Source organism: Pinus tabuliformis, chromosome 1_1 (genome assembly GCF_031772625.1).
Source record: "Pinus tabuliformis cultivar Carrire ecotype Pingquan chromosome 1_1, CPIR1, whole genome shotgun sequence".
NCBI classification, from domain to species: Eukaryota; Viridiplantae; Streptophyta; class Pinopsida; order Pinales; family Pinaceae; genus Pinus; species Pinus tabuliformis.
In genome coordinates this window covers 880,124,309-880,148,040 of record NC_142297.1, presented here as the reverse complement: position 1 = coordinate 880,148,040, position 23,732 = coordinate 880,124,309, and the positions used below count along the sequence as shown (strand labels likewise).

General features: G+C 37.4%; 1 protein-coding gene across 1 annotated transcript; it reads left to right on the top strand.

Annotated features, from left to right (window-relative positions):
- The first annotated feature begins 18,810 nt into the window (after positions 1–18,810).
- Positions 18,811–19,122, top strand: LOC149217155 (histone H4-like). The gene has a single exon (XM_089390146.1). It carries the CDS (start codon positions 18,811–18,813, stop codon positions 19,120–19,122), a length of 312 nt encoding a protein of 103 aa, XP_089246272.1.
- Positions 19,123–23,732: the final 4,610 nt, after the last annotated feature.

Below are 23,732 nucleotides of genomic sequence, written 5' to 3'. Positions count from 1 at the left end.
CATTTGAGGTACTGCAATCACGCCCAACACAAAGGAGTGCATTGCTTATAATGATTGGAGCAGTTGATCCAAAAATTTCTCTAGTGATTACATTTGATACCTCAAATGTCAAAAAAAGACTCCTTCATCATATGGATTTTGAAAATAAATCTACGTATCGTAAGAAGACTGTATTTCGTACCTTAGTTGATGAAGGAGCTTCCACATGCATGATGTCCATGTAATGTTGGAAATAAACAACATGTCCTGAAGCCATTCGATTTCCAACACTTTTAACTACATTCGATGGACATTCTCTTAGGCTTGTAACAACCCCGAGTTAAAAGTTCATGTAATGCAAGTTAATAAAGGTAAAATAAGACCACATTAAAGAGCCACTTATTCCAAGTTGAATGTTGGGAAAAACAGCCTAGTGGGTCTTCATTTCAGTTTATTATGGCGAAGCGAAACTAGAAAAGGAAATCACTAAGACTTTGGAAAGGCAAAAATGTATTTTTGGCACATTATTTATGAAAACAAAGGAAATTAGGAGAAAAGGAAGGTGAAAGGTCACAAGTTGCATGTGAGGAGGAAAATGAAGGAAAATAGAGGAAAATCAAGAAAATAGAGGCATCAATGATAAAAGGGATTATGAGTATCAGTTCACAGCTTTTTTTCTGTTTAGTGTTAGAATTTGTCTCAAAGAGGAGAAAGAAAGTAAGAAAGAAATGAAAAGAAAGGAGACGAAAGAAAAGGAAAAGAAAAGAAGGACAAGGAAAGAAAAGGAAGGGAAGGATCAAGAAGCTTCAGTGGGAATACTTGCAAGTAACAAATTGAATGTGTTATTTCCTAGTTGGTTTTGTAATGCATGGTAGGCGCATGTCGGTATATGGTTCTTTTGTTGTCATTGGCATGGATTTTTCTAGGATTCAATAGTAGATTTTATCCTAGCCTTTCCATTTCAGGGTAGCGATGGTGTGATGGGATTGTTATTAATTTGATTTTTGGATTTCCAGATGGTTTTGGAATTCGGGGTGAGGTGGTCTCATGAAAATTCCCAAAGGCCTAGGAATCCTTTGATCGGTAGTGGAGGTATACATGGTAAAGCTTGAGGGTGGAGATGGGAAAATTCATCAAGGATGGTGAAGGAATTTTGAGGAATCCAAGCTTTGTTTGGTTTTGTGATCACAATAGGGAGAGGGTGGAGGATGTTTAACCTTTGGATTCCCTTGGTTGTTTATTGATTGGTTTATCCCATGAGATTGAACATTCATTCTTGGAATATGCCACAGGGATGATTGGCTGAAAGAAAGAATTGGTTGAGCCAATCTATGGTTAGGTGGAATGTGGAAGTCCCAGCTTGGTCCGTATTTTCCTATGTTTAATAAAAGCTAAGTTTCTCTTACTTTTGTTAAGGAAATGTACTGGTTATTATGTGGATTCAATGGTTGTTCTCTCATTTTTATTTATCTAGTTATATGTTGGTTATAAGCATGGTTTTATGGCAGATCTTAGCCATGCCTCTTTTCATGTTTTCACTCAAAACTCAATAAATAATGAATGCAAGACCCAATTGGTGTTAAGACAACTAATGAGAGAAGGTAATGACCTTCTTTTTAAACCTCACATAAGTTTTTAGTTACTTATGTTCATACTTGCATTCATGACCTATACATTTCAAGTTCATCATGTGTTTGACAGAATGTCTTTCATGGTTAGGTAAATCCCTTGATCAAGTTTTATGTTAGACTCTTTGTCTTGGCATCATTTATTGTCTCGAAAACTCATTAAGTTCTAGGAAGTGGTTTGGAGACTAGCCCTAAAAAGGTGGCTTAAATCTCGTAGTCTTTGGCACAGAACTAGCTGAAAAAAACTACAGTATCTCCCTTGTAGGAATTGTGGGAGCGACCGGAGGGTTCTACTCACATGCATGCCTTGTCATGGGAGCAACTGGGGCTTTAATTTTTTGAAAGGATAGGTTAACTTAGAATTTGGGCACCTGGGGTGGTGGATTAGCTCTTGGGGGTCCTGTAGCACCTAAGGGAGGTCTGTAAGGTATTGTTTTGTCGACTCCATTTCCTTAAGGTCATATAGGAGGTTTCATCTTATCATAGTTACTCTGAACTCATGTTTACCCCTGGTAAGCCAGTGAAAGTGGGTAGATGTGAGAGCAGGAAGTTACAGGGTGGTATCAAAGCATGTTTCAAACGCTTGGACCGGATGGGTTGAATGCATGTTGTTATCCATGCATTGTCATTGTTAAGGTTGTCATACATGAGGTTATGGTATGAAGGATATGCCATTATGATGTTATTGGTATGTTGTGACATTGATGTGTTGGTTGAGATAGAGCAAGAGATGAAAATCATCAGAGCAAGGTTGTAGCACTAGACTTTGGGGCAAGAAAACATCGTCATATATATATTTTATGTTTGGCATGTAGGTAAGTTGGCTAATGATTGCTATAATAATTATGGTTGTGTACATGTTTGTCTGTCTATGGTTGTTGCAGTTACATGTATGATAGATGTTAGTTAATCGGTGTGATCATATGTACCTATGTCGGTTAGTCATGAAGGATAGTAACTTGTTGTTATATGCATTTGGGTCATATGCATGAAGGTTATGGTAATTTTACTTAGGGTATTGATGTTATACGTATAATGCTAATTTCGATTGGCCGATGCGGATGGTTAGGCTTTTGACACCCAGGTACAAGTCGATATGCTTGTGATATTGTGTCATAATAATCTAGACTGACTGTGCATATGTGATTGTTATGCATGAAGAAAAATTGTTTATGAGTTTATGGTGTGAACATGTTATCTAGTTATTATTATGGATATAATGATCTAAATTATGTTTGGGTTGATATGTTGTGAATTTATATCATGCTAATCTAGATTGATTTTTCAGACAAGATATCCTCCCCTAAGATACATTGAGGTATGAGTTTGATTTTTTCATCTATTTCTTGTTTGAATCTTTGATCAGTTGCATGATGTGAGTTTGTATCTATAAGATTGCATGAAGGAATGAACTTGTTTGAGATGTTTGCACTAACACATATGTGTTGAGAACAATTGATATGTACTTGAGTGTATGTAGGTGATGGTTATAGAATTATGTACTATGACTGATGAATGTGAGTTGATTGTTAATTATGACATGGTTGTTAGACTTGGTAAAGGGTGATTTCAAATTCATAAATATGATGTCTTGATCTTTGGAACATGTGCCTAAATACGTGGTTGGCACAACAAGGCAAGATAATTGGTATATTGTTATATTTATTTATACATTGACAGTTATGTGTTTATGGAAGTAAGATACAGGGAATTTCATGGCAAGAGACTACCACGAAATCTTAGAAAAGGATCAGGTTGATATGTCCTTTAGAAGTATTGGGAAGCCATGGGGAATTGAATCACGGTGTTTTTTGCTAGTCTTGTGCTTTTGGTCTTTTTTATTTTCTTGTTCTTTATTTTTAGTTTTGTTTGTGTCTTGTGCATGGCCATGCAACTTTTTTGTGGTGTCATATTTCTATTGGTTTTCATGGGTTTCTTCTTGGTTACTTTTGGTTCTTAACTTTTATGTTTTGAGGGTATTAGGGATTGGTTGGGGAAAGAGGGAAGTTGATGGATTTCGAGGAGAGTTGTGTGGTATCCTACAGGTAATATAAGACCCAGGTGAAGCTAGATGCATGTAAAAGGGAGATTGAAGGCAAGAGTATGGCATCTGGTTGCATTGGCAGGGTCCATTGGGGTAAATGGACAGTGGGAGAATAGTTATGAGAAGGGTAACAAGAAAGGTAAGTGAAATGGATTTGAGGTGCCAAATAACTTGGCTATGTTGGGAACTACTTTTCTTAATGTTGTGCATGCATTGCACGAATAAAGGGATTTCTCTTAACCTAGACCTTATGATATCTGGTAATTATGTGGTGATCATGGTTATGTTAACGTGTATATATGTCTATATGTATATATGTATGTCATTTTTTGACAGGGTCATCATGGATCTTGATTGTTTTATGCTGATGATCATATAGGTATATATGTATGTATGTTGTTGTGTGGTAGTGTCATTAGGGATAATTCTTTTGGAGGAATGATTGTTTATGCAGGTGAATGACATGAAGAGGTCCCTGGTTTATGAGAAATCAAGTGGAAAGAGTAACCTTGACAAATATATGAGGTAAATATCCTGTTGATATGAATTGATCTTACGTGTTTATACTATTTCTATGTTTATGTTATGGATAGGTAATGCTAAGGGATAAATAAGCGGAGTGAAAGAGGTATGATCCGCAACATGCTAGGACAAGCATGGATAAGACACTAGAAGCAAGGTTGCTTGGTAACGACAATTTGGTCTTAGGATGTGTAGTACCGGTGTTGTGTACATGTACCATACGCATTATTGTGAATATATGATGTTGTGTGAATGTTGCGTACATGATGTTGTGTGCACATTTCATATATGATGTTGTGTGCATGATTGCATATGCGGTGTTGGGTAACGATGGTGCCAAGTACATGTTGTATATGAAGTGCTATGTATAGATGGTGTTATGTATATGTTTTGAATGTGGTGCTTGTTAGTGTCGGTATCTTCATCCCTCTGTCAGAGATCAAATCCTCTTGTTGCATTTCATATTAGGTGTCCCACCCAGCCATTTGCATTCCATTAAGCGCATGGATCATCTGACGGTAGTGGCTTTCCTACAATTTCCCTCATGTCATTTACCTGCTGGCTCATGTTTGTTCATTAAAAAGCATATACAGTCATCTTTTGTCTTAAAGATTGCAAAGGTTTTGCTTTAGGGTTTCATTGTCATTTAGGTCTAGGGTTTCATTAGGGTTTTGTCAAAAAATGTTTCAAAGTGTCCAATAACAACCAGCAGGCCATGAGGAGGTTCTAGCATCAATAAATTTTATCATCAAGTGCTCAGACATGTGTTTAGGCAAAAACAGAGTATTTTTGCTTTTATTGTACAAAAATCATGAAATTTTGTTTTCTTCATTGTATATCACTCCATCTGCAACCCTAGTTTCTTTCCTTAGCCCCAGTAACTCCAATCACCTGCAAAACAAACAAAGCATGGGTCGTTTAGTTCATCACAACGCTAAAAAGAAGTGAAAAAGTCCAAAAACAGAGTTTAAAAAATAAAGTCATTTCAAAACATTGTAAAAATGGGTTTTATGAGCCAAAAATTTAAAAGCTCCTTGTTTCTAAACCATTTCTTCATTTCAGGAGTTCATTTGCAAAGTAGAAGCAAGGAAAAGTGATTTTGGTGAGCAAGTGAGAAAATTTGGTGAAAATCGCTCCAAGTCACTGGGCGCGGCTCATTGGGCAGGAGGCACGGTGCACTGGGCCTCAGACTCCAGTTCAATTTTGCACAGGCGCGGCACATACACTGGGTGTGGCGCATTGGGTTTGATGCACGGCGCACACAGCCAACAAGCCCGAAATTTCAAATACTTGCTCCAAAATTGCCCAAACGCGTGGATTGTCACTTGTCCAAGTAGGTTGACCCTTTGTCATTGCTCTTCGTCCAAATTTGATGGTTGTTTGATGGTGTTTGTTGCATGGTGAATGTTTAAAGGAAAACAAACCCTATCTCTTCAAATTTTTCAAAGGAGATTACTGCTAGGGTTTTGTATTGACTGTTTTGCTACCAAGTATCCCCTCACCTCATCACTCCCTTATTTCATATTTCCCTTGTTTTCCCTATTCCCCAAATTCACATACCCCAATTCCCATTCCCCAAAATCCCAAAAACAAACTCCCAAACCCTAGCCCCTCCTAAATCATTCCCTAAATCCCTATTTCCCTCAATTACCCCTCCACAGTCCCTCATTTCACTATTTTCCCTTGGTGGCAGAGATCAAACACATCATCAAAGACAGTTCAAGACAGTTTAACACATCAACACCTACTTCTCCAAGACAATTTATCTACCAGCATACATGGCATCTAATCCTTCATATGATTATGAAGAGGAGACCCACAGTGACTCACCTACAGAGGGACATGCACCCAGGAGGCCTCATAGAGGTGGCAAACATATTAGACAATAACCAACCACTCTCGCTGAATTACAGGTCTTCCCTCTTGCCATCTCTTGTTTCCAACATCATTCATGTTATGAATTTTGTGAGAAGGTTGCTAGCATTCAGTTTCACCATGAGTTGGCCCGCTTATTTGTGTTGCATTTACATGATGGTCAAGCCACTGTAGCTGGTGACACTTTCACATTAACACCAAAATCCATTTCATTAGCAACCGGTATTACTAACATTGGAGAGCAATGGAACAAGAGGCGGAAAATTGACCGATAGCATTATGAACCGTACATCAAGCCCGACTTTTTGAGACAGCTCAAGAGAGTGTTTCCTTTTCGGTACCTCAAAGATGAATATGCTCCTTTAATGAAACTGATCATGAAGTATTTCAACTGTGAGGGCCGGTTCTCCCATTTATATGCTTATCATATCAGGTTGCTGATGCATTTTACCCGGGTACGGATGATGAACATCCCTTACTTCATGTGCCGAAACATAGAGAAGATGACCACCCTAGTGCAGCACAAGACTCCTCAGCAGCAGTTCAACAGTATTTACCATTTTGCTCTCATCAAAATTGTGGTCATTCATCAGCTTGGATTACAGGGCATCACTTGGGAGGACTTCATCTCTCGTGAGTTTTTCAGAGCTCCACGGGGACCTTTAGAGGCTTTGCATGAGACAGGTGGACCTTCTTATCAGCATGAGGGCCATGAGACACAGACCGTTAGCATGCCGGTGTTCATCACCCATCTGAAGGGCACTAGACGGTTTTTTGGAGCAGCAAAGCGAGTGTTATCTCCACCCGGGGTGGAAGGGGCCTCGCTTTCGTCATCGAAACAACAGGTTCAGGGCCGAGGCAAGAAGCCACTACAGGAGGAAGGACCATCAGGTGAGCGAGAGACTGATTTCATTCTCATTGAGGGTGATGATACTGATATGGGCCCGCAAAGCACAAATCTTAGAGAAATCATTCAGGAGCAGCAAGCAGAAATTGATGCCTTGTCCACCAACTTGGATAGAGCCCAATGGACAATACAGTACCTGGAGCAAAGGAATAAGCAGCTTGAGGACCAACAGGTGATTATGGAGTTGCAAAACATTCGGGAGAATTGCCAAGCTGCCCAAAGGAGGAGGGTGGAGTTCACTTCACTTGAGCAGGAGATTAATGCCGATAAGGAGTCATGGCTTGAAAGAGTCAATATCCACTTGGAGAGGAAGCTAGAGAAGGCCATCAATGACAAGAATATGCTTAGAAACCTTTCATATCATTACTTGTCAAGGAACTTGGTCTGCCAAGCGAGAATCAAGAGTTTGAAAGCAAAATTGATGAAGGCATCAAAGAGGTGAAAGGAGCATGATCGACTTTAGATATTGGCTGAGGCTTCCTTGGCCCAGCATAGCTCTTGATAGAGAAGACTCAGCCCAAATTTAAAAAAATTTGGAGCAATTTTTGCATTTTGGAAATTTTTGGCACAAAAACAGAATTTTCTGCCCTATGCACCTTGCCACGTGGCGCTCACTTTTTCTAGAAGCCTCCAAATCACAAAAACTCAGCATTTTTTGATTTGGCATGAAAAATTGTGCTTGCCTACCTATGGCCAAGAAATTTGGGCAGGTTTTGAGCCCTAAAAAAGGTAAAAAAACACTCAAAAAATGACCTCACTGCTCCTATTTTGACACACAAGAATCAGTGTTGGGAGAACTGACTTTTGGAGGGGCAAATGGAGGCCAAATTGAAAAATTCCACTTGGGTTGGAAAGTAGACAGGTAGACCTTTCCAAAAAGCACACATGGAGGTCATTTGGACACCGGTAAGGCCTCCAAAAGTGGGTCCAAACAGGTTCTACACATAGAGAATCACGCGCGGCGCATAGAGGAAAAATTGCGAGTTTGACCAAGTTTTGCTCTGTTTTTTGCCCAACGTTGGCTAGTTTGAATTTTTTACTTTCCTAATGGCAAATTTGTGATGTAATTTGATGTAAATTGATGGATCATGATGTAAATATGTTAGACTTTTACTTGTAGATGTAGATTCATCAGTTTAAAGGTTTTTTGGAACTGAATGAATCAGTTCCCTTGTTTCTAGACGCATGCTGTTATGTTGCCTAATTTCTAGTTCTCAGTTTGGAATTAGTTGAAACAGATCCTAAACATGTGTGCTCGACCCCTAGAGGCAAGGATGAGCTATGTTTGTCTATATTATGTTGTTTTTCATTCATTAGCATGGTTGGAATTTTGAGAAAGCAAGGAGCTTCATTGTACATTCATTTCAGCATTTTTCTAAGGAATTGAGACCAAGGTTTGCAGCACTCTTTGGGATTCATGTGGCAATTTGTCTTGGTATAGTGCTTTTCTCTGTAATTGTGAATTTTCTTATATGTCATATGTGCCATTCTCTATCTTGTTTCTTCTTAACTAAACAAACAAGAGTGTAAGTAGAATTCATTGAAAGTGCAGTGCTCTACTTGAAGTTCGCTTTAGTTTCTTGATGTTTTCAGCTATTTGGGGAGGATCCATGATTGCTTTTGGCCTCTTCAACACCTCACTTGTCTATTCCTTCCATCTCATTCAATTTTAGGTGCCAAAACCAATTTCCTACCTTGCCCCATTGAGATCTCTGCAGGACTGAGCCTCAATCCCCGCACCCAAAATTTGCCTTTCCATCTGAGCCAACAAAACATTATTTTATTCAATCAAACTCTCTTACACATATACCTAGCCTAAGATCAGTAGATATTTTAGTCATCTCAAGCCCTCATCGATCATAATTTGCTGATATTGACCCAGAGAGAGCCCTCTCCTGACCTAGTAGGGCTAGCTACCAGGTTGAGCGTGGTTTGATGTTAGCCCTGGATCCTACCTTTTCAGCCTGAGGTAAATATAGGCCCTAACAGTGCTATGTACATTTGGTGTAGTGTACATGTTGTATAAGTGGTGCTATGTACATATGGTGAAGTGTACAGGATGTACATGTGGTGTTGTGTACATATGGTGCAGTGTGCATGATTGTACATGTGGTGTTGCGTGCATGTGGTGTTATGTACATGTGGTACATGTGGTGTTGTGTACATATTGTTGTGTAAATGTGGTCCTATATATTGTTGTACAACTAGTGATATGTACGCATGGTGTTGTGTACATGTTGTGCAGGTGGTGCGGTGTACATATGGTTTTGTGCACACATTGTGTTGGTGGTGTCGTGTACTAGTGTTGTTGTGTACACATTGTATAGGTGGCACTATCTATAGGTGGTATTGTGTACATGTACATTTAGTATTGTTATACATGTGGCATTATGTACATGTTGTGTTGTGTATATTTGGTATGAGTTACAAGTATCGTGAAATCATTGTATCGCGACATGTGTATTCTTGTTATTTTCTAGTGTGTACATATATGTTTTGTGTTATACAACGGGTGCAAGTGTATGTGTTGTGATGTACACTAGGTGTGGGTGTATGTGTTGTGTTGTAGACCAGGTGTGGGTGTATGTGTGGTGTTTTACACCAAGTGTAGGTGTATGTGTCATGTTGTACACAAAGTGTATGTGTATGTTTTTTGTTGTATATTGTGTATGCATATGTGTTGTCCAATGTGATGGGATAGGTATGTATGGGATTGTCTGGGACCTTGTGTTGCTATTGAGGGTTGTGTTGGTTTATTCTCTAGATGCCCTTGTGTTTCTATTGAGGGTTGAGGAGGTTTAGTCTCTAGATTCCCTTGTTGTTGATATTGAGGGTTGAGATGGTTTATTCTCTGGATGCCCTTATTGTTGCTACTCAGAGGGTTGAGGCGGTTTAGTCTCAGGATACCCTTGTTTCTATTGAGGGTTGGGGTGGTTTAGTCTTGAGATGCCCTTGTTTCTGATATTAAGGGAGGAGGCACTCCAGCCTCTGGATTCCCTTGTTTCTTAAAGAGAAGGCATTCACTACAACAAAACCAGCGATTAGCGTCCCTTTTTACTTCTTTTTTTGCATCTAGAGCCCATTTTGGTGCTATTTGCATCCATTTATCAAATATGGTGCAAAACTTGACACAAAATTTGCATCAAGTTTTGCACCAAATCTTACACCAAGTTTAGCACCAGGTATTGCAATAGGTTTTGCACCACGTTTTGCACCAAATTTTATGCCAAGTTTTGTGTCATCCTTTACACCAGGTTTTGTTCCAGGTTTTGCATCAAGTTTGGCACCTAATTTTGTTTGACATACTTTTGCATCCTCATTTGCATCCACTTTTTGCACCTACACTTGCATCAACTTTTGCATCCTTTTTTGCATCCTTTTTTAAATCATTTTTTGCATCCATTTTTTCATCCATTTGTGCATCCCTTTTGCGCCAAGTTTTACATCGAGTTTTGTGTCTAGTTTTGCATATAAGTTTGCATCTACTTTTGTTGCATCCACTTTTCCATCTTGTTTGGCATCCATATTTACATCCTCTTTTGCATCTATTATTGTACCCACTATTGCATCTAATATTTTTGTGCCACAATTAGCGCCTAGTTTGGCACCTCCTTTTGCACCCACTTTTGATTATAATTTTGCATCCACGTTTGCATCCTCATTTGCGTCTAGGTTTTCATCAACTACTACATCTATTTTTGCATCCCTTTTTGTATCCAATTTTGGACCAGGATTTGCATCGGGTTTTGTGTCTCGTTTTGCATCTACTTTTGCATCGACTTCTATTGCATCCACTTTTGCACACAATTTTGCATCCACTGTTGCACCCATTTTAAATTTCACTTTTTGCATCCCTTTTTACATCTTAATTTGCATCATACTTTGATTCTTTTTTTGCATCTATCATTACATCCACTTTTGTTATGCCACAATTTGCACCATGTTTTGCACTCACTGTTGTATCCACGTTTGCTTCCAATTTTGCATCCATGTTCACATCCTATTTTGCATCAAATATTGCATCTATTTTTGCATCCACTTTTGTGTCAGGTTTATGCATTGGGTTTTGCATCTCGTTTTGTATCTACTTTTGCATCTACTTACATTATATCCATTTTTTGCATCCAATTTTGTTTTGCCTGTTGCATCAGTGTTTGCTTCCACTTTTACATCCATTTTTGCATCTTATTTTGCATATTTTTTGTCTATTGTTACATCCACTTTTGTTGCACCATATCTTGCGCCTACCATTGCAACCACATTTGCTTCCACGTTTGCATCCCCTATTGCATCCACTTTTGTTTCATCCATTTTTGCATCTGCTTTTGTGTCCGTCGTTGCATCCACATTTGTTTCACCACAATTTGTGCCAAGTTTTACACCTACCATTGGACCCATGTTTGCTTCCACTTTTTCCTTCATGTTTGCATCCAAGTTTGCATTGACAACTGCATCTACTTTTGCATCCACTTTTGTGTCAAGTTTTTCATGTTGTTGTGCATCTACTTATGTTGTATCCACTTTTCATCCAATTTTACTTCTATTGTTGCCCCCATTTCTATGTTCGCTTTTGCATCCCTTTTCCAACACTCATCATATTTTCTGCATTGATGATATTCCTTATGGCATTGACAATTATGAACAATTGATGACAATGTCAATAATATTGACAATGATGAAAATGAAGATGATGGCGATGACATGAATTGTGATTATGATGATAAAGACGATAGTGGTTACAATGACAATGATGATGATGGCAATGATTATGATGATGACGATGCTAATGACGTTGGCGAATCTTCCCAATTTTAGATGTTTTCATTGTCATAATCATAAGCATTATCTTTGGTGTCATCATCATCATTTTCATCTAGGTCATCATCAAAAACAATAATGGCATGAATGATGATGATGATTACAACAATGTCGATAGAAATTACATTAATGATGATGATGGGGATGATAAAAATGACAATGACGATGATAATGGTGGTGATGATCATCATCATCGATCATCTCTCAGAAATAGAGTTGTTATTTCTCTTACGTATATCAATGTGTCCTAAACAACCCTTTTCTAGCACTGATCACATTTTTTGGGTTGATGATATTTCTTACAACATCTACAATTATGAACAATTGCAAACAATGTCCATAATGATGATGATGATGGCATGAATGGTGATTATGATGATAATGTAATGATGGCAATAACAATGACAAGGATGATGGTGATGATGATGACAATGATTATGATAATGAGAATGACCTTACAATCTTATGGATTCGTGAACAATTACTAGTTTCAATACCATCTTCTGGATACGTATTACTATCATACTTTTTAGATTTTCTGTGAGGTATCTTACTATAATGGTGTTGTCAACACTAGAAAGCTATCTTGTTGTAATGGTGGTTCTAATGTTAGCACTAGCAAAGTTTTTGTTAAATTTTGGTTAAAAAAAACCAATTTATGCAATTATTTTGACAATCTATGTAAAAAAGTAAATAACATCCAATTATTTTGACTGTAGTCCCGTTGATTATCATGAATTCACCAGTCTGAAGACCATCTTCTACATACATATTATTATTAAACTTTTGCATTATATCCCTCTTATATCTTGTTGTAATGGCAGTATTAGCACTAGAAAATATCTTGTTGTAATGGTGATGTTAGTATTAGCACCAAAAAAATCACTAAATTTTGGTAAAAAAAAGTTTATCATTTATTTATTTTTAATTTGGGAAATTTTTGTTTTTATATTTTTTGTTTTTAATTCTATTTTTATGCAGTAATATTTTTTTTGGTTGAATTTTGGTAGTAACTAGTTTTTGGTCTAATCATATGTATTAACCATGTTCTTTATGCTACAAGTCTAATTGTTGGGACAAAATTGCTCTTTCAAATAAGTTGCAAAAAGCATATAAATGGCACACTCCATCCATTGCAAGTCCTAACCTAATACTGCGAGGTTCATCCTTGGATTTTCTTGGCCATTTTTCCTCTATATGTTTCATTGCTTTGGAGTCCATAGGAATTCACATGAATCCATCTTTACTCCTATTCTTTGCATGCCAATCCATCAATTGTGCAAGAGATTTACAACGAAACATCCGTTGTAGTCTAGGAATAATTGGCATGTGTCGTAAAACCTTATTTGGAACTGTAGAACCTTGTACATCCGTACGATATCTTTTCTCTTTGCAAACAGGGCATTCTTCATTGTCTTTATATTCATCTCTATATAAGATGCAATCATTTTTACATGCATGAATTTGCTTATATTCAATCCGCAACTTGACTAACAATTGACGCGCTTCTCTACAAGTTGATGGCAACACATTATCTTCAGGGAATATTTTATCCTTTAGAGCCCTGCAAGTTTTTTTTTCAAACCTACACGTTAGAAATGTCATTTATAACGTTGTTTATATACCATAATGTAAAATCCACCTCAAATTAAATTAAATGAAGTTAGTACTTATATTCTAATTGAGGACACAAATTGACAGTGCAAAACTAGAAAAATAATTCAAATAATTACTAGAGTAAGGTAGTGAAGCTCTTGTCTCACCAACCAAATAATGACTTGATTTCCAATAATATTAATGTGCATGAAAGCTTGGATATTCTACTTGCACCCGATTTGAACACCACTGTCTTTGCTGCTTGCTTAATTGATGCATTGATGTTGATATCATCATAATTATGTTGGCGGTAGTTTCCCTCTATATCAGCATCATCATTATTATGCATAGGATCATCACCCTCATCATTGTTTCCATACCCAAAGAAACTTGTGAGCATTTCGTTCAATCCTTCTTCATGCATTACATTTTCATCGACATCTCTACTCTGAGTAGTGGATGGCATGTCATCAATGTATGCTAATTTCATCAATTCCTCAAATTTTTCACGTGGTAGTGCTCTCTTCAATGCTTCTCTTCTTCTCCTAGTATGGTTTAAAGGATGAATTGGATCATCTCGTTGAATTCTTAATGGTCTAGTTGGATCTTGATCATTAATAGGTGTATCATCAACATCGTTTACCTATAATTAAATGCAACCATTATTTAATGTTAGATAGCAATTACTATATATAACATGGATCCATTTCAAAGATATACGCAATAAATTACTCAACAAAACAACATTATAAATATATACAATAAATTAAAAATATTATTTTATCCTAGGGCAGAGGAATTGTAGACATTCTGTTAGCTAGCCACTTCTAACAGAAGAAATTTGTGATTATCTGAGACAGTTATTGTATCCTTTAACATTGGAAAATACCTTGGAACCTTTTGCCTCCCATTAGACATAGTTACTGGTTGGTTCTTTAGGCTTTGTCTCTAGAAAATCTGTCACAACTGGCATCATATAGTGAAGGTCAAGCACCTGGAGAATGCAGTGAGGAGAAGCTTAGTTCTAAATGATGTTTAGCAAAGTCACATCTCACTAGTTAATGGTGAAGCTCAAGAAGATGAATTGAGTGATCCCAAAACTAGCGAAGGATTTCATGACTCTGTATATCAAAGAAAGGATCATTATGAACTTGCTTCAATGGCTGAAACTCAGGATGTTGAAGAAACTATATTTCAAAAGCAAAATGCTGGCTCTCCTGATGCAGTTTGCATGAAAGTGAGAAATCCTGAATAGGTAGATATGTCCAACGAACTTCAAGGAACATATGAGAACATTCAAGCTTCAGAGGATGAAGTGCATCAAGACAACTTTTCAGACAATGGAAATGAGTTTTATAACCTCAATGAGTTGTATGGTTCAACTCCTCAAAAGGAGGAAGATATAATTGAGCAGATCACCAAGAATGTTCAAATTCCCTTAACAGATGGTGATCAAGTAGAACGTGGATCTTACAATGTAGCTCTGGAAAAGAATGCAGTTGAAGATGAAGCATATCAAGAAAGAATTAGTATTGTTGATGGCATAACTGATGCAAGTCCAATTAAAAAAAATTGTTTGATATGGACAACCATGGAAAACATGAGGGATTCATTGCCCCTGACAAAATTGAGGGAAAAGAGGATGACGAGGAAGAACAATCTATACAGAACGGAGCTGAAGAGACACAACCCAACTACTAATGATTTGCTGCAATAATTCTAGAACAAATTAAATGAGCGAAGCTTCCAGATAATAATGATATGTTCCCTTGTTCAGGTATAACTAATTCTATTCTTGAAACAGAAGCAGACATTTCAATCGATTTTGTAGACTGCAAGAATGTGTTCTCTCATCAAGATATGTATGATTTTGTTCCAGATAAAAGATGGATTGTCTCAGTAATGATAGTACTGATGTGTTGTTCCCTCTGATGTAATGACTGGTTACAAATTTTGTAGGTTTTTTTACATGACTCTCGCCATAGGAAGTCTCTCGCTCTAAATCTTTATTGTTCTTAAGGGACCTTGTTATTGCTCTCAGTTACAGTCTCCCATCTCTTGTATACTACATTGTACACTGTTCATCCATTCATCAATGATCACATTGACATAGAGACATTGTTCCTCTGCGACATAGTAGGCTTCACTGCACATATGTGTCTCACTATCCTCTGTATATATATAGATGTGTCTTTGGCTCTACACAGTTCATATGGCTCACGATGTATAAGACTTTGTTCCTCTGCATTATGTATAAAATTAACACACAGGTTGACTAACACGTTCCTCTATAACAAAGTCAGTTTGAATGAATCTACATTGCTTCTCTGCGACATATGTTGGCACTGATGCATAGTTAATATGGAATCGATACTCCATATATATGTAATCTAACCAATAGAATCAAATGGTATCATCTTATATGACCATGGAAATAACTCCTAATGAAGACTGTAATCTTACAGAGACCAGCATAAATAAACATGTTGAATTTAAGATCCATAAGGCACTGTTCAGTATTTTTTAAGTGACAAGACACCATTGTTGAGAATTCGATGTTTATATGTAATCTAACCAATAGCATCAAATGGCATCATCTTATATGACCATGGAAAGAACTCCTAATGAAGACTGTAATCTTACAGAGACCAGCATAAATAAACTCGTTGAATTTAAGATCCACAAGGCACTGTTGAGTTTCTTTTTAAGTGACATAGAGATCAGTGGTAAGATCGAGTCTGACACCAACGACGCATTTGTGAGAGGTTCCTAGCCATGTAGTGAAGAAAAACTCCTTGCTACCTCGTGTTGTATGCCCAAATCTGATGGCTTTCATACAAATCCATAAAGAAATCAATCAGTTATTTTGCCATAGTGAAGGATATATATACACGCACACACACATGCTGACTGGGAATGTGAAGAAGGCATGCCATTAATCAATGAGGAGAATGATCCATCGAAAGAAGCTGGAAAATTGAATCCGTCCTAAGAGTATAGAGGACCCCATAAGCACTGTGTGAACCCACAAACTGAGCACTACTTCCTCGCCAAAGGCATCTGCATTTTTGGAGAATCTCTTGACCCCCCATTTTTGTCTCTTAGAGCAAGAGGATTAATGGGTTTTCTTGTTTGATAAGACTTTTCACTTCTACAATCCTTTTTTAGTCTAATTCCTTATAGTTCTAGGAGATTATCTTCATTATTTACTATGAGATTTGAGCCCCCATGAACAAGGGGAGGGCTGCTTCATTTTCAAGTTGTTTTTGTCCCTTTGGAGAAGGAAACATCCATTCTTTGTTGAATCCCTAATTATACGTCCTTGTCTACTCAATCCTTCATCAAATATTTGTTTGATTCCCTTCCAGCTTTCTTAGAAACACAACTTTTTCCTTTCTCTTGTTCACATTCCTCTTCATATCTTTCATCCATAAAACTTGCTAGAAAGGGTCCCTGGTTTGTTTGCTGAGTTTTGGGAGAGATAAATACTTCTTCCTCTTCTGATTCAAGTTCTTCCTCATTTCATTCCTAGGTTGGAATATTGTCTAATAGTGGCATCTCCTCATTTTCTTTTCCATGGTTTTTTTTTAATGAATTCATATAAGTTATCTTGGATGATGAAATCTTGAATTTCTCCTTCTTTAACATGCTCTAGAGTCTCATATCGGTTACAAAGTTGGGATGGATTCTTACTTTTACTTGAGGAAGAATATTGAGCTCCTTTAGGGGAAATGGTCTTTTTGGGGGATTGGGGGGGGGGTGTGGGTGGCAGAATTTTATTCCCCCACTATTTTTCTCTTGGCCTCTAGCTGCTACATTTTGATCACTTGCTCTTCTTCTCTGGTTTTTGCCATTGATCTCCCTCTTTTTCCTAGTTCTGTTGCTCCTCAAATTGTTTACACTTCCTCACAAAATGCCCATATTCATGGTAGAGTTTGTTTTCACAAGGCAATAGGTCATAATCCATCTCTTGGATGAAGGGATAATTATCTAAGGATAAAAGAACAATGGAAGGAAAACCTTTATTGAGAGCCACTTCAACGCAAATTGAGCATAGGCAAGCATTCCTTTACATTGTTTAACTTGATATATATAGTCTCCCAACACATTCCCAATAGATTTGAAGGTTCCATTGTTCCAACAATGATGAGGGAGATAAAGAAACTTAACCCAATCTGAAACAATTGAGGGAACGCCATTCTATGAATTAAAGTTTGGAATCTAACGATCCAAGTATAAACCTTGAGTGCCCAAGAAGTATGGACAATTGTAGATTTCTTCTTATTTCCGTTGCATTCATTCTTGTTTCCGGTGTCTACCTTCAGGCTTTGCGAGCAGGTGGTTCTATTTTCTGCACTGTCCGGTAATTGCCTTGCTTCATTTTCTGGTGGATGATCATTCTGTGCGAGAGACATATTATCGTTTTCAACGTTTCTTTCAACTTCATTATGAGGAATGGATTCACTGCTACAACTGTATTCTTGGTTTGACTGCGAGCTGCTGCTAATATCGTTCTCCATCCATTTTGCTAGCGTGAAATCGAAGTTCTTGTTTCCGGTGTCTACCTTCAGGTTTTGTGAGCAGGTGGTTCTATTCTCTGCGCTGTCCGGTAATTGCCTTACTTCATTCTCTGGTGGATGCTCGTGCTGCGCGAAAGACATATTCTGTTCTGCGTTCTCAATGTTTCTTTCAACTTCATTATGACAAGTGTTGGCGAGAATCGGGCGTGGAATGGAACTGTTTTGTTGGTTTGACAGCATGCTGTTGTTAATATCGTTCTCCCCCCATTTTGTTAGTGTGAAATCGTTGCTAATCTCAAGCGGATCTGGGTTGAAATCATCGCTGGATAAGTATGTTTTCAGATGGTTCAAATTTAAGGGGATGGCATCCGAGTTCATTTTATTATGCTTCATTTTCTGCATTGCATTGTGGACAGTTCCATTATGTCTGATCAGAGAATTGATAAACGCTATCTGTGCAGGTTTGATTCTTGCTGATGGTGCAAGCGGTGTAGGATCTGCGACGGGGATTACACCAGCATTCATCATTTTATCAGATTTTTCATTTCTGTATGTAGTGCGATTTTTCATTTTTAATTAGTAACCAGTATTAATTAGTAATAATTATAAGAAAGAAACTTTGCCCAGCAATCGGTCGTTGAGTTAGATTTTACCTTTCTTCATAATAAAGAAAGTCCGCCGAGCAATGGTGTCTTTTCATTGATCCTTGCCCTGGTTGGGTTGATCCGCGTGTGGGTGTGTTTGTGACGTCGATGGGCTCTTGCGAATCTGATGTCTAAGATTCATTTGGCGCCAAAGTCATAGGAATTTGAATTTTCAGGTGGATGCGTGACCATAAAAGGGGTGAGCCGGAAGATTTCAAAGCATTACATTGAATTGAATCTGTTGTTGAAGAAGAGGTAAAGAAGAAAAGCAGGAAAGATGTCTGGTCGCGGAAAAGGAGGGAAGGGTTTGGGAAAGGGAGGAGCAAAGAGGCACCGTAAGGTGTTGAGGGATAACATTCAGGGTATCACAAAGCCTGCCATCAGACGGCTAGCTAGGAGAGGCGGAGTCAAGCGCATAAGCGGTCTCATCTTTGAAGAGACGAGGGGAGTTCTCAAGATCTTTCTCGAGAATGTTATCAGGGATGCCGTCACCTACACTGAACACGCCCGGAGGAAGACAGTGACCGCCATGGATGTCGTTTACTCCTTGAAGAGGCAGGGCAGGACCCTCTACGGCTTCGGCGGTTGATTGAATCAATTCTTCAAATGGATTCATCAACTAAGTCTGTTGAATTTTAGTTGTTTTGATTAAAAATAATACTGATTTTATTAGTATCATGTTTCTATTTTATACATGTTTTGAAAATTGTTAATGACACATTGTTATTTTTTTGGATGGATGTTGTCAATTTTTTTTAAATTTCTTTACAAATGATTTTGAATTGTGATATCTGTTTTAATGATATTTAGAAACTATCATATATTTCACTATGAATCTATAAAGGGGGTCATATATGTAAAGAAAAATATACTCTATATAAGAAGTCAAATGCGGATGTAACCATGGATGCAAAATTGAAAGTAAAATTGGATGTTAAACTAGGAATTAATACAAAATGCAAACAATTGACATACAAAGTGTTTTAAATTAGAAGTGAAAATTGTGCAATAGTTGACACAAAGAAGGGAACAAAACATGGCATACAAAAAGATATCAAATTGGGCAAAAACAATGACACATAAATGGGCACCAAATTAGATGCAAAAAAAGACAACAACTAGATGTAAAATAAGATGCAAAGTTGAGCGTTAAAAAGAAGCAAAAAACGGTACAAATTAATATGCCAAATGATGATGCAAATAATGGTGTAAATTTGGGATGCAAACTTGGGCGCAAAAAAGGAAAAAAAAAAGATGTAAGAAAAGACATAAAACAAGATGCAAAATGGGGCTGAAAAAAGGTGAAACCAAGGATGCCATATTGGATGTAAAAAATGATTCCTAATCAAATGCAAATTTAGGCTCAAACTTAGACACAAAATTATATGCAAATGTGGACACAAAATGAGGTAAAAAAAGATGCAAATTTGGATGGTGAAAACGATGTAAAACTAGACACCAAAAAAATTCAAAATTGGATGAAAAAGTGGGTGTAAATAATGGTGCAACATTGGACACAAGTAGACACAAAAAATGGTGCAAAAAGGGGCATAAAATAGCTTAAAATTGGATGCAAAACTTGGTGCAAAAACAAATACAAAAGTAGACGTAAAAAATGGCTCTAAATTGAATGTACCATTAGACACAAAATAAGATGCAAAGGTGGACACAACACATGACTCAACATAAGATGCAAATATAAATGCTCAAAATGATGTAACATTAGATGCAAGCGATGGTGTTAAAAATGATGCAAAATTGGATGAAACAAATGACGCAAAATATGGTGCAAAATGAGATGGGAAAAATGGAGACAAATCAAACGTAAATGTGGATGTAAAAAATGGTCCAAAAAAAGATGCAAAAATGGGCACAAAAATGGATGCAAAATTTGGTGCTAAATCAAATTCAACAGATGCTGCAAAGATAGGCACGAAAGCTGGTGAAAAAATAGAAGCAAAAACTAGTGTAAGCCTAGATACAAAATCTGGCGTAAGACTAGATGCAAAAACTGACACAAAATGGATGCATAAAAAGACGTTAAATTGGATTCAAAATACAGTGTAAACTTGATGCAAATGATGGCGCAAAAATGGAAGCAAAGAATGACACAAAATAGGAAGCAAAAGAGAATGAAAAATAGATGCAAAAAATGACACAAAACTAGAAGCAAAACCTGTCATAAAATAAGATGCAAATATTGGTTCAAAATTTGACGCAAAAAATGATGCATAGTTTGGTGTAAAAAATGATGCAAAATCTAGCGTGAAAAAGGATGCAAAATTAGGTGCAAAAAAGGACGCTTTAAAAATTGTACAATAGAGCCAGATTTAGCGCCAGGTTGCTCATCACAATTACAAAAAAATGCACTAAAATCTGGCGCTAAATCTGGCGCAAATCGCTGGTTTTGTTGTAGTGATTAGGTAATTCCCGAGTTTGGAAATCAATTTAGTGTGTGTACATAAAGGACAAAGAACAAAGGAAGAACCAAGGAACAATTTGAAACATAAGTATCGGTATTTTATTTCAGTTTTAATTATGCGTTTGATTTATGATTATGATTTATGATGGTTTCGTTTTGAGCTAACCGGATGTGATATCTTTATACATGGTGATTTGGTCAAATATATGGTTGGAATTGTTGTGATAGGTTGTAAACATAATTCAAGTGTATCTTATTGACGGGTCACCAATGAGGTATGATTGGAATTTATTTCAATTCCTTTTTGTGTAATGGAAATTATGTGCTTGGTACAGGAAAGCATGGAAATTCCCAGTTGGGTGGTTGAAACTATCTGCAACGATTAGTAATAGTGGAAAAAGGAATTGCAACAAGAAGCAGTGTGCTAGTAAAGCATTCAGGAGTAGGGACATTATGGGACACTGGTACCCAATAGTGTTCATTGATTAACATGAGCATGCTATGACCGATATGATGGTTTGAGGTAGGTATATACCTTGGTTTTTGTACCTTCAAATCTGAGGAAGCCTTGCCAAGGGATGGATCGACTAGGATAGGGGATGTCGGGGAACTTGGAAGGTGAGTGACTGCACATAAGGGGTTGACTGGATTTCTTGAGGGACTGTGTAGCAGAGAAGGTTTTCTTTTCAGAATATTATTCCTTGTAAATACTGCAGTGAGCTACATCATAAAGCCCCATGGGTATTATGCTTTTCTTTTCAATGGTATTGTTGGTATTAGGTGTCATTAAACACCAAGGATGGTGTTCCCCTAAGGGGGAGGGTTCTGTAACAAACCCAAGTTAAAATTTCACATAATAAAAGTTAATAAAGTTAAAATAGGACCACCGGATATGGACACTTATTCTAAGTTGAATGTTGGGAAAAAATTCTAATGGGTCTTCATTTTGGTTTATCATGGCTAAGGAAATTGGAGAAGGAAATCGCTAAGGCGTTGGAAAGGAAAAAAGGTATTTTTGGCACATTATTTATGAAAATAATGGAAATTAGGAGAAAAGGAAGGCGAAAGGCCACAAGTTTCATGTGATGAGGAGAATGAAGGAAAGTGTATGAAAATGAAGAAAATAGAGGCATCAATGATAAAACTGATTATGAGGATTAGTTCACAATTTTATTTTTCTCAGTTTATTGTTAAAATTTGTCTCAAAGAGGAGAAAGCACCAAGAGGAGAAAGAAAGTAAGAAAGAAAGGAGAGAAAAGGAAAAACAAGGAAAGGAAAGGAAAAGAAAAGAATGAAAAGGAAAAAAAGGAAGACAATGATCAAGAAGCTTCAGTGGGAATACTTGCACGTAACATATTGTATGTGTGATTTCCTAGCTTATTTTAACATGCATGGTATGTGCATGTTGTTATATGGTTCTTTTGTTGTCCTTGGCAAGGATTTTGCTGGGATTCAACAGTGGATTTTAGCCTAGCCTTTCCATTTCCAGATAACCATGGTGTGATGGGATTGTTCTGGGATTGAGCTTTGGATTTCCTCATGGTTTTAGAATCCTAGGTGAGGGGGTCTCAGGAAAATTCCCAAAGGCCTAGGAATCCCTTGACCGGTAATGGAGGGATACATGGTAAATCCTGAGGGTGGAGATCGGAAAATTCCTTAAGGATGATGAAGTAATTCTAAGGCACCCAAGCTCGGTTCGATTTTGTGATCTCGACACTACTTTAGGTGTGATCAAAGTATAGAGAGGGTGGAGGTGGTTTAACCTCTAGACTCCCTTGGTTGTTTATGTATTTGTTTATCCAATGAGATCCCACATTCATGCTTGGAATATAGCACGGGGGAACTGGTTGAAACAAAGAATTGATTCATCCAATCTATGGTGGGGTGGAACGTGGAAATCCTGAACCCAGTCAGTAGTTTCCTATGTTTAATAAAATATAAGTTTCTCTTTCTTTTGGTAAGGAAATGTACTTAGATAAGTTTTCAGTCCCTTATGTTCATACTTTCATTCATGACCTGTAGATTTAAAGTTCATCATGTGTTTGACAAAATGATTTTCATGGTTAGGCTTAGTTAGATTAATCCTTGATCAATTTTTGTGTTAGAGGCTTTGTCTTGGTGTCATTTTTTGTCTTGCAAAGTCTCATCAAGTTCCGGGTAGTGGTTTGGAGACTAGTCCTGAAAAGTGGCTTAAATCTCTCTAGCACAAAACTAGTTGAAAAGGATTGTTCTCTCCCTTGTAGGCATTGTGGGAATGACTTGAGGGTTCTAGTTGCATGTATTACTTATCATGGGAGCGACTGGGGTTTTAATTTATTGAAAGGCTAGGTTAACTTAGGGGTTGGACACCTAGGGTGGTGGATTAGCTCCTGGGTTTCCTGTAGCACATGAGGGAGGTTTGTAAGGTCTTGTTTTATCGACTCCATTTCCTTAAGGTCATATAGGATGTTGTGTCTTATCATAGTGATCCTTATCTCATGTTTACCCCAGGAAAGCCAGTGAAAGTGGGTAGATATGAGAGGAGGAAGTTACAAGCCTCATGGGATTTTGCCTAGTTTTCCAATTGGAGTTGGGGGAAAAGTAGTTAATGTGGAAGTAGAGATAGTTAATGGTTATTTGGACTACAACATTTTGTTGTGTCGGAATGGGGTATATGTGATGGGTGTTGTTTTTTCATCATTTTTATGCATATTTTGTTTTCCTCATGAAGGGAGAATTGTTACAGTCGATTAGTTAGGATTTTCTCCTAACAACCCTAACACATCTTCTGACTCTAG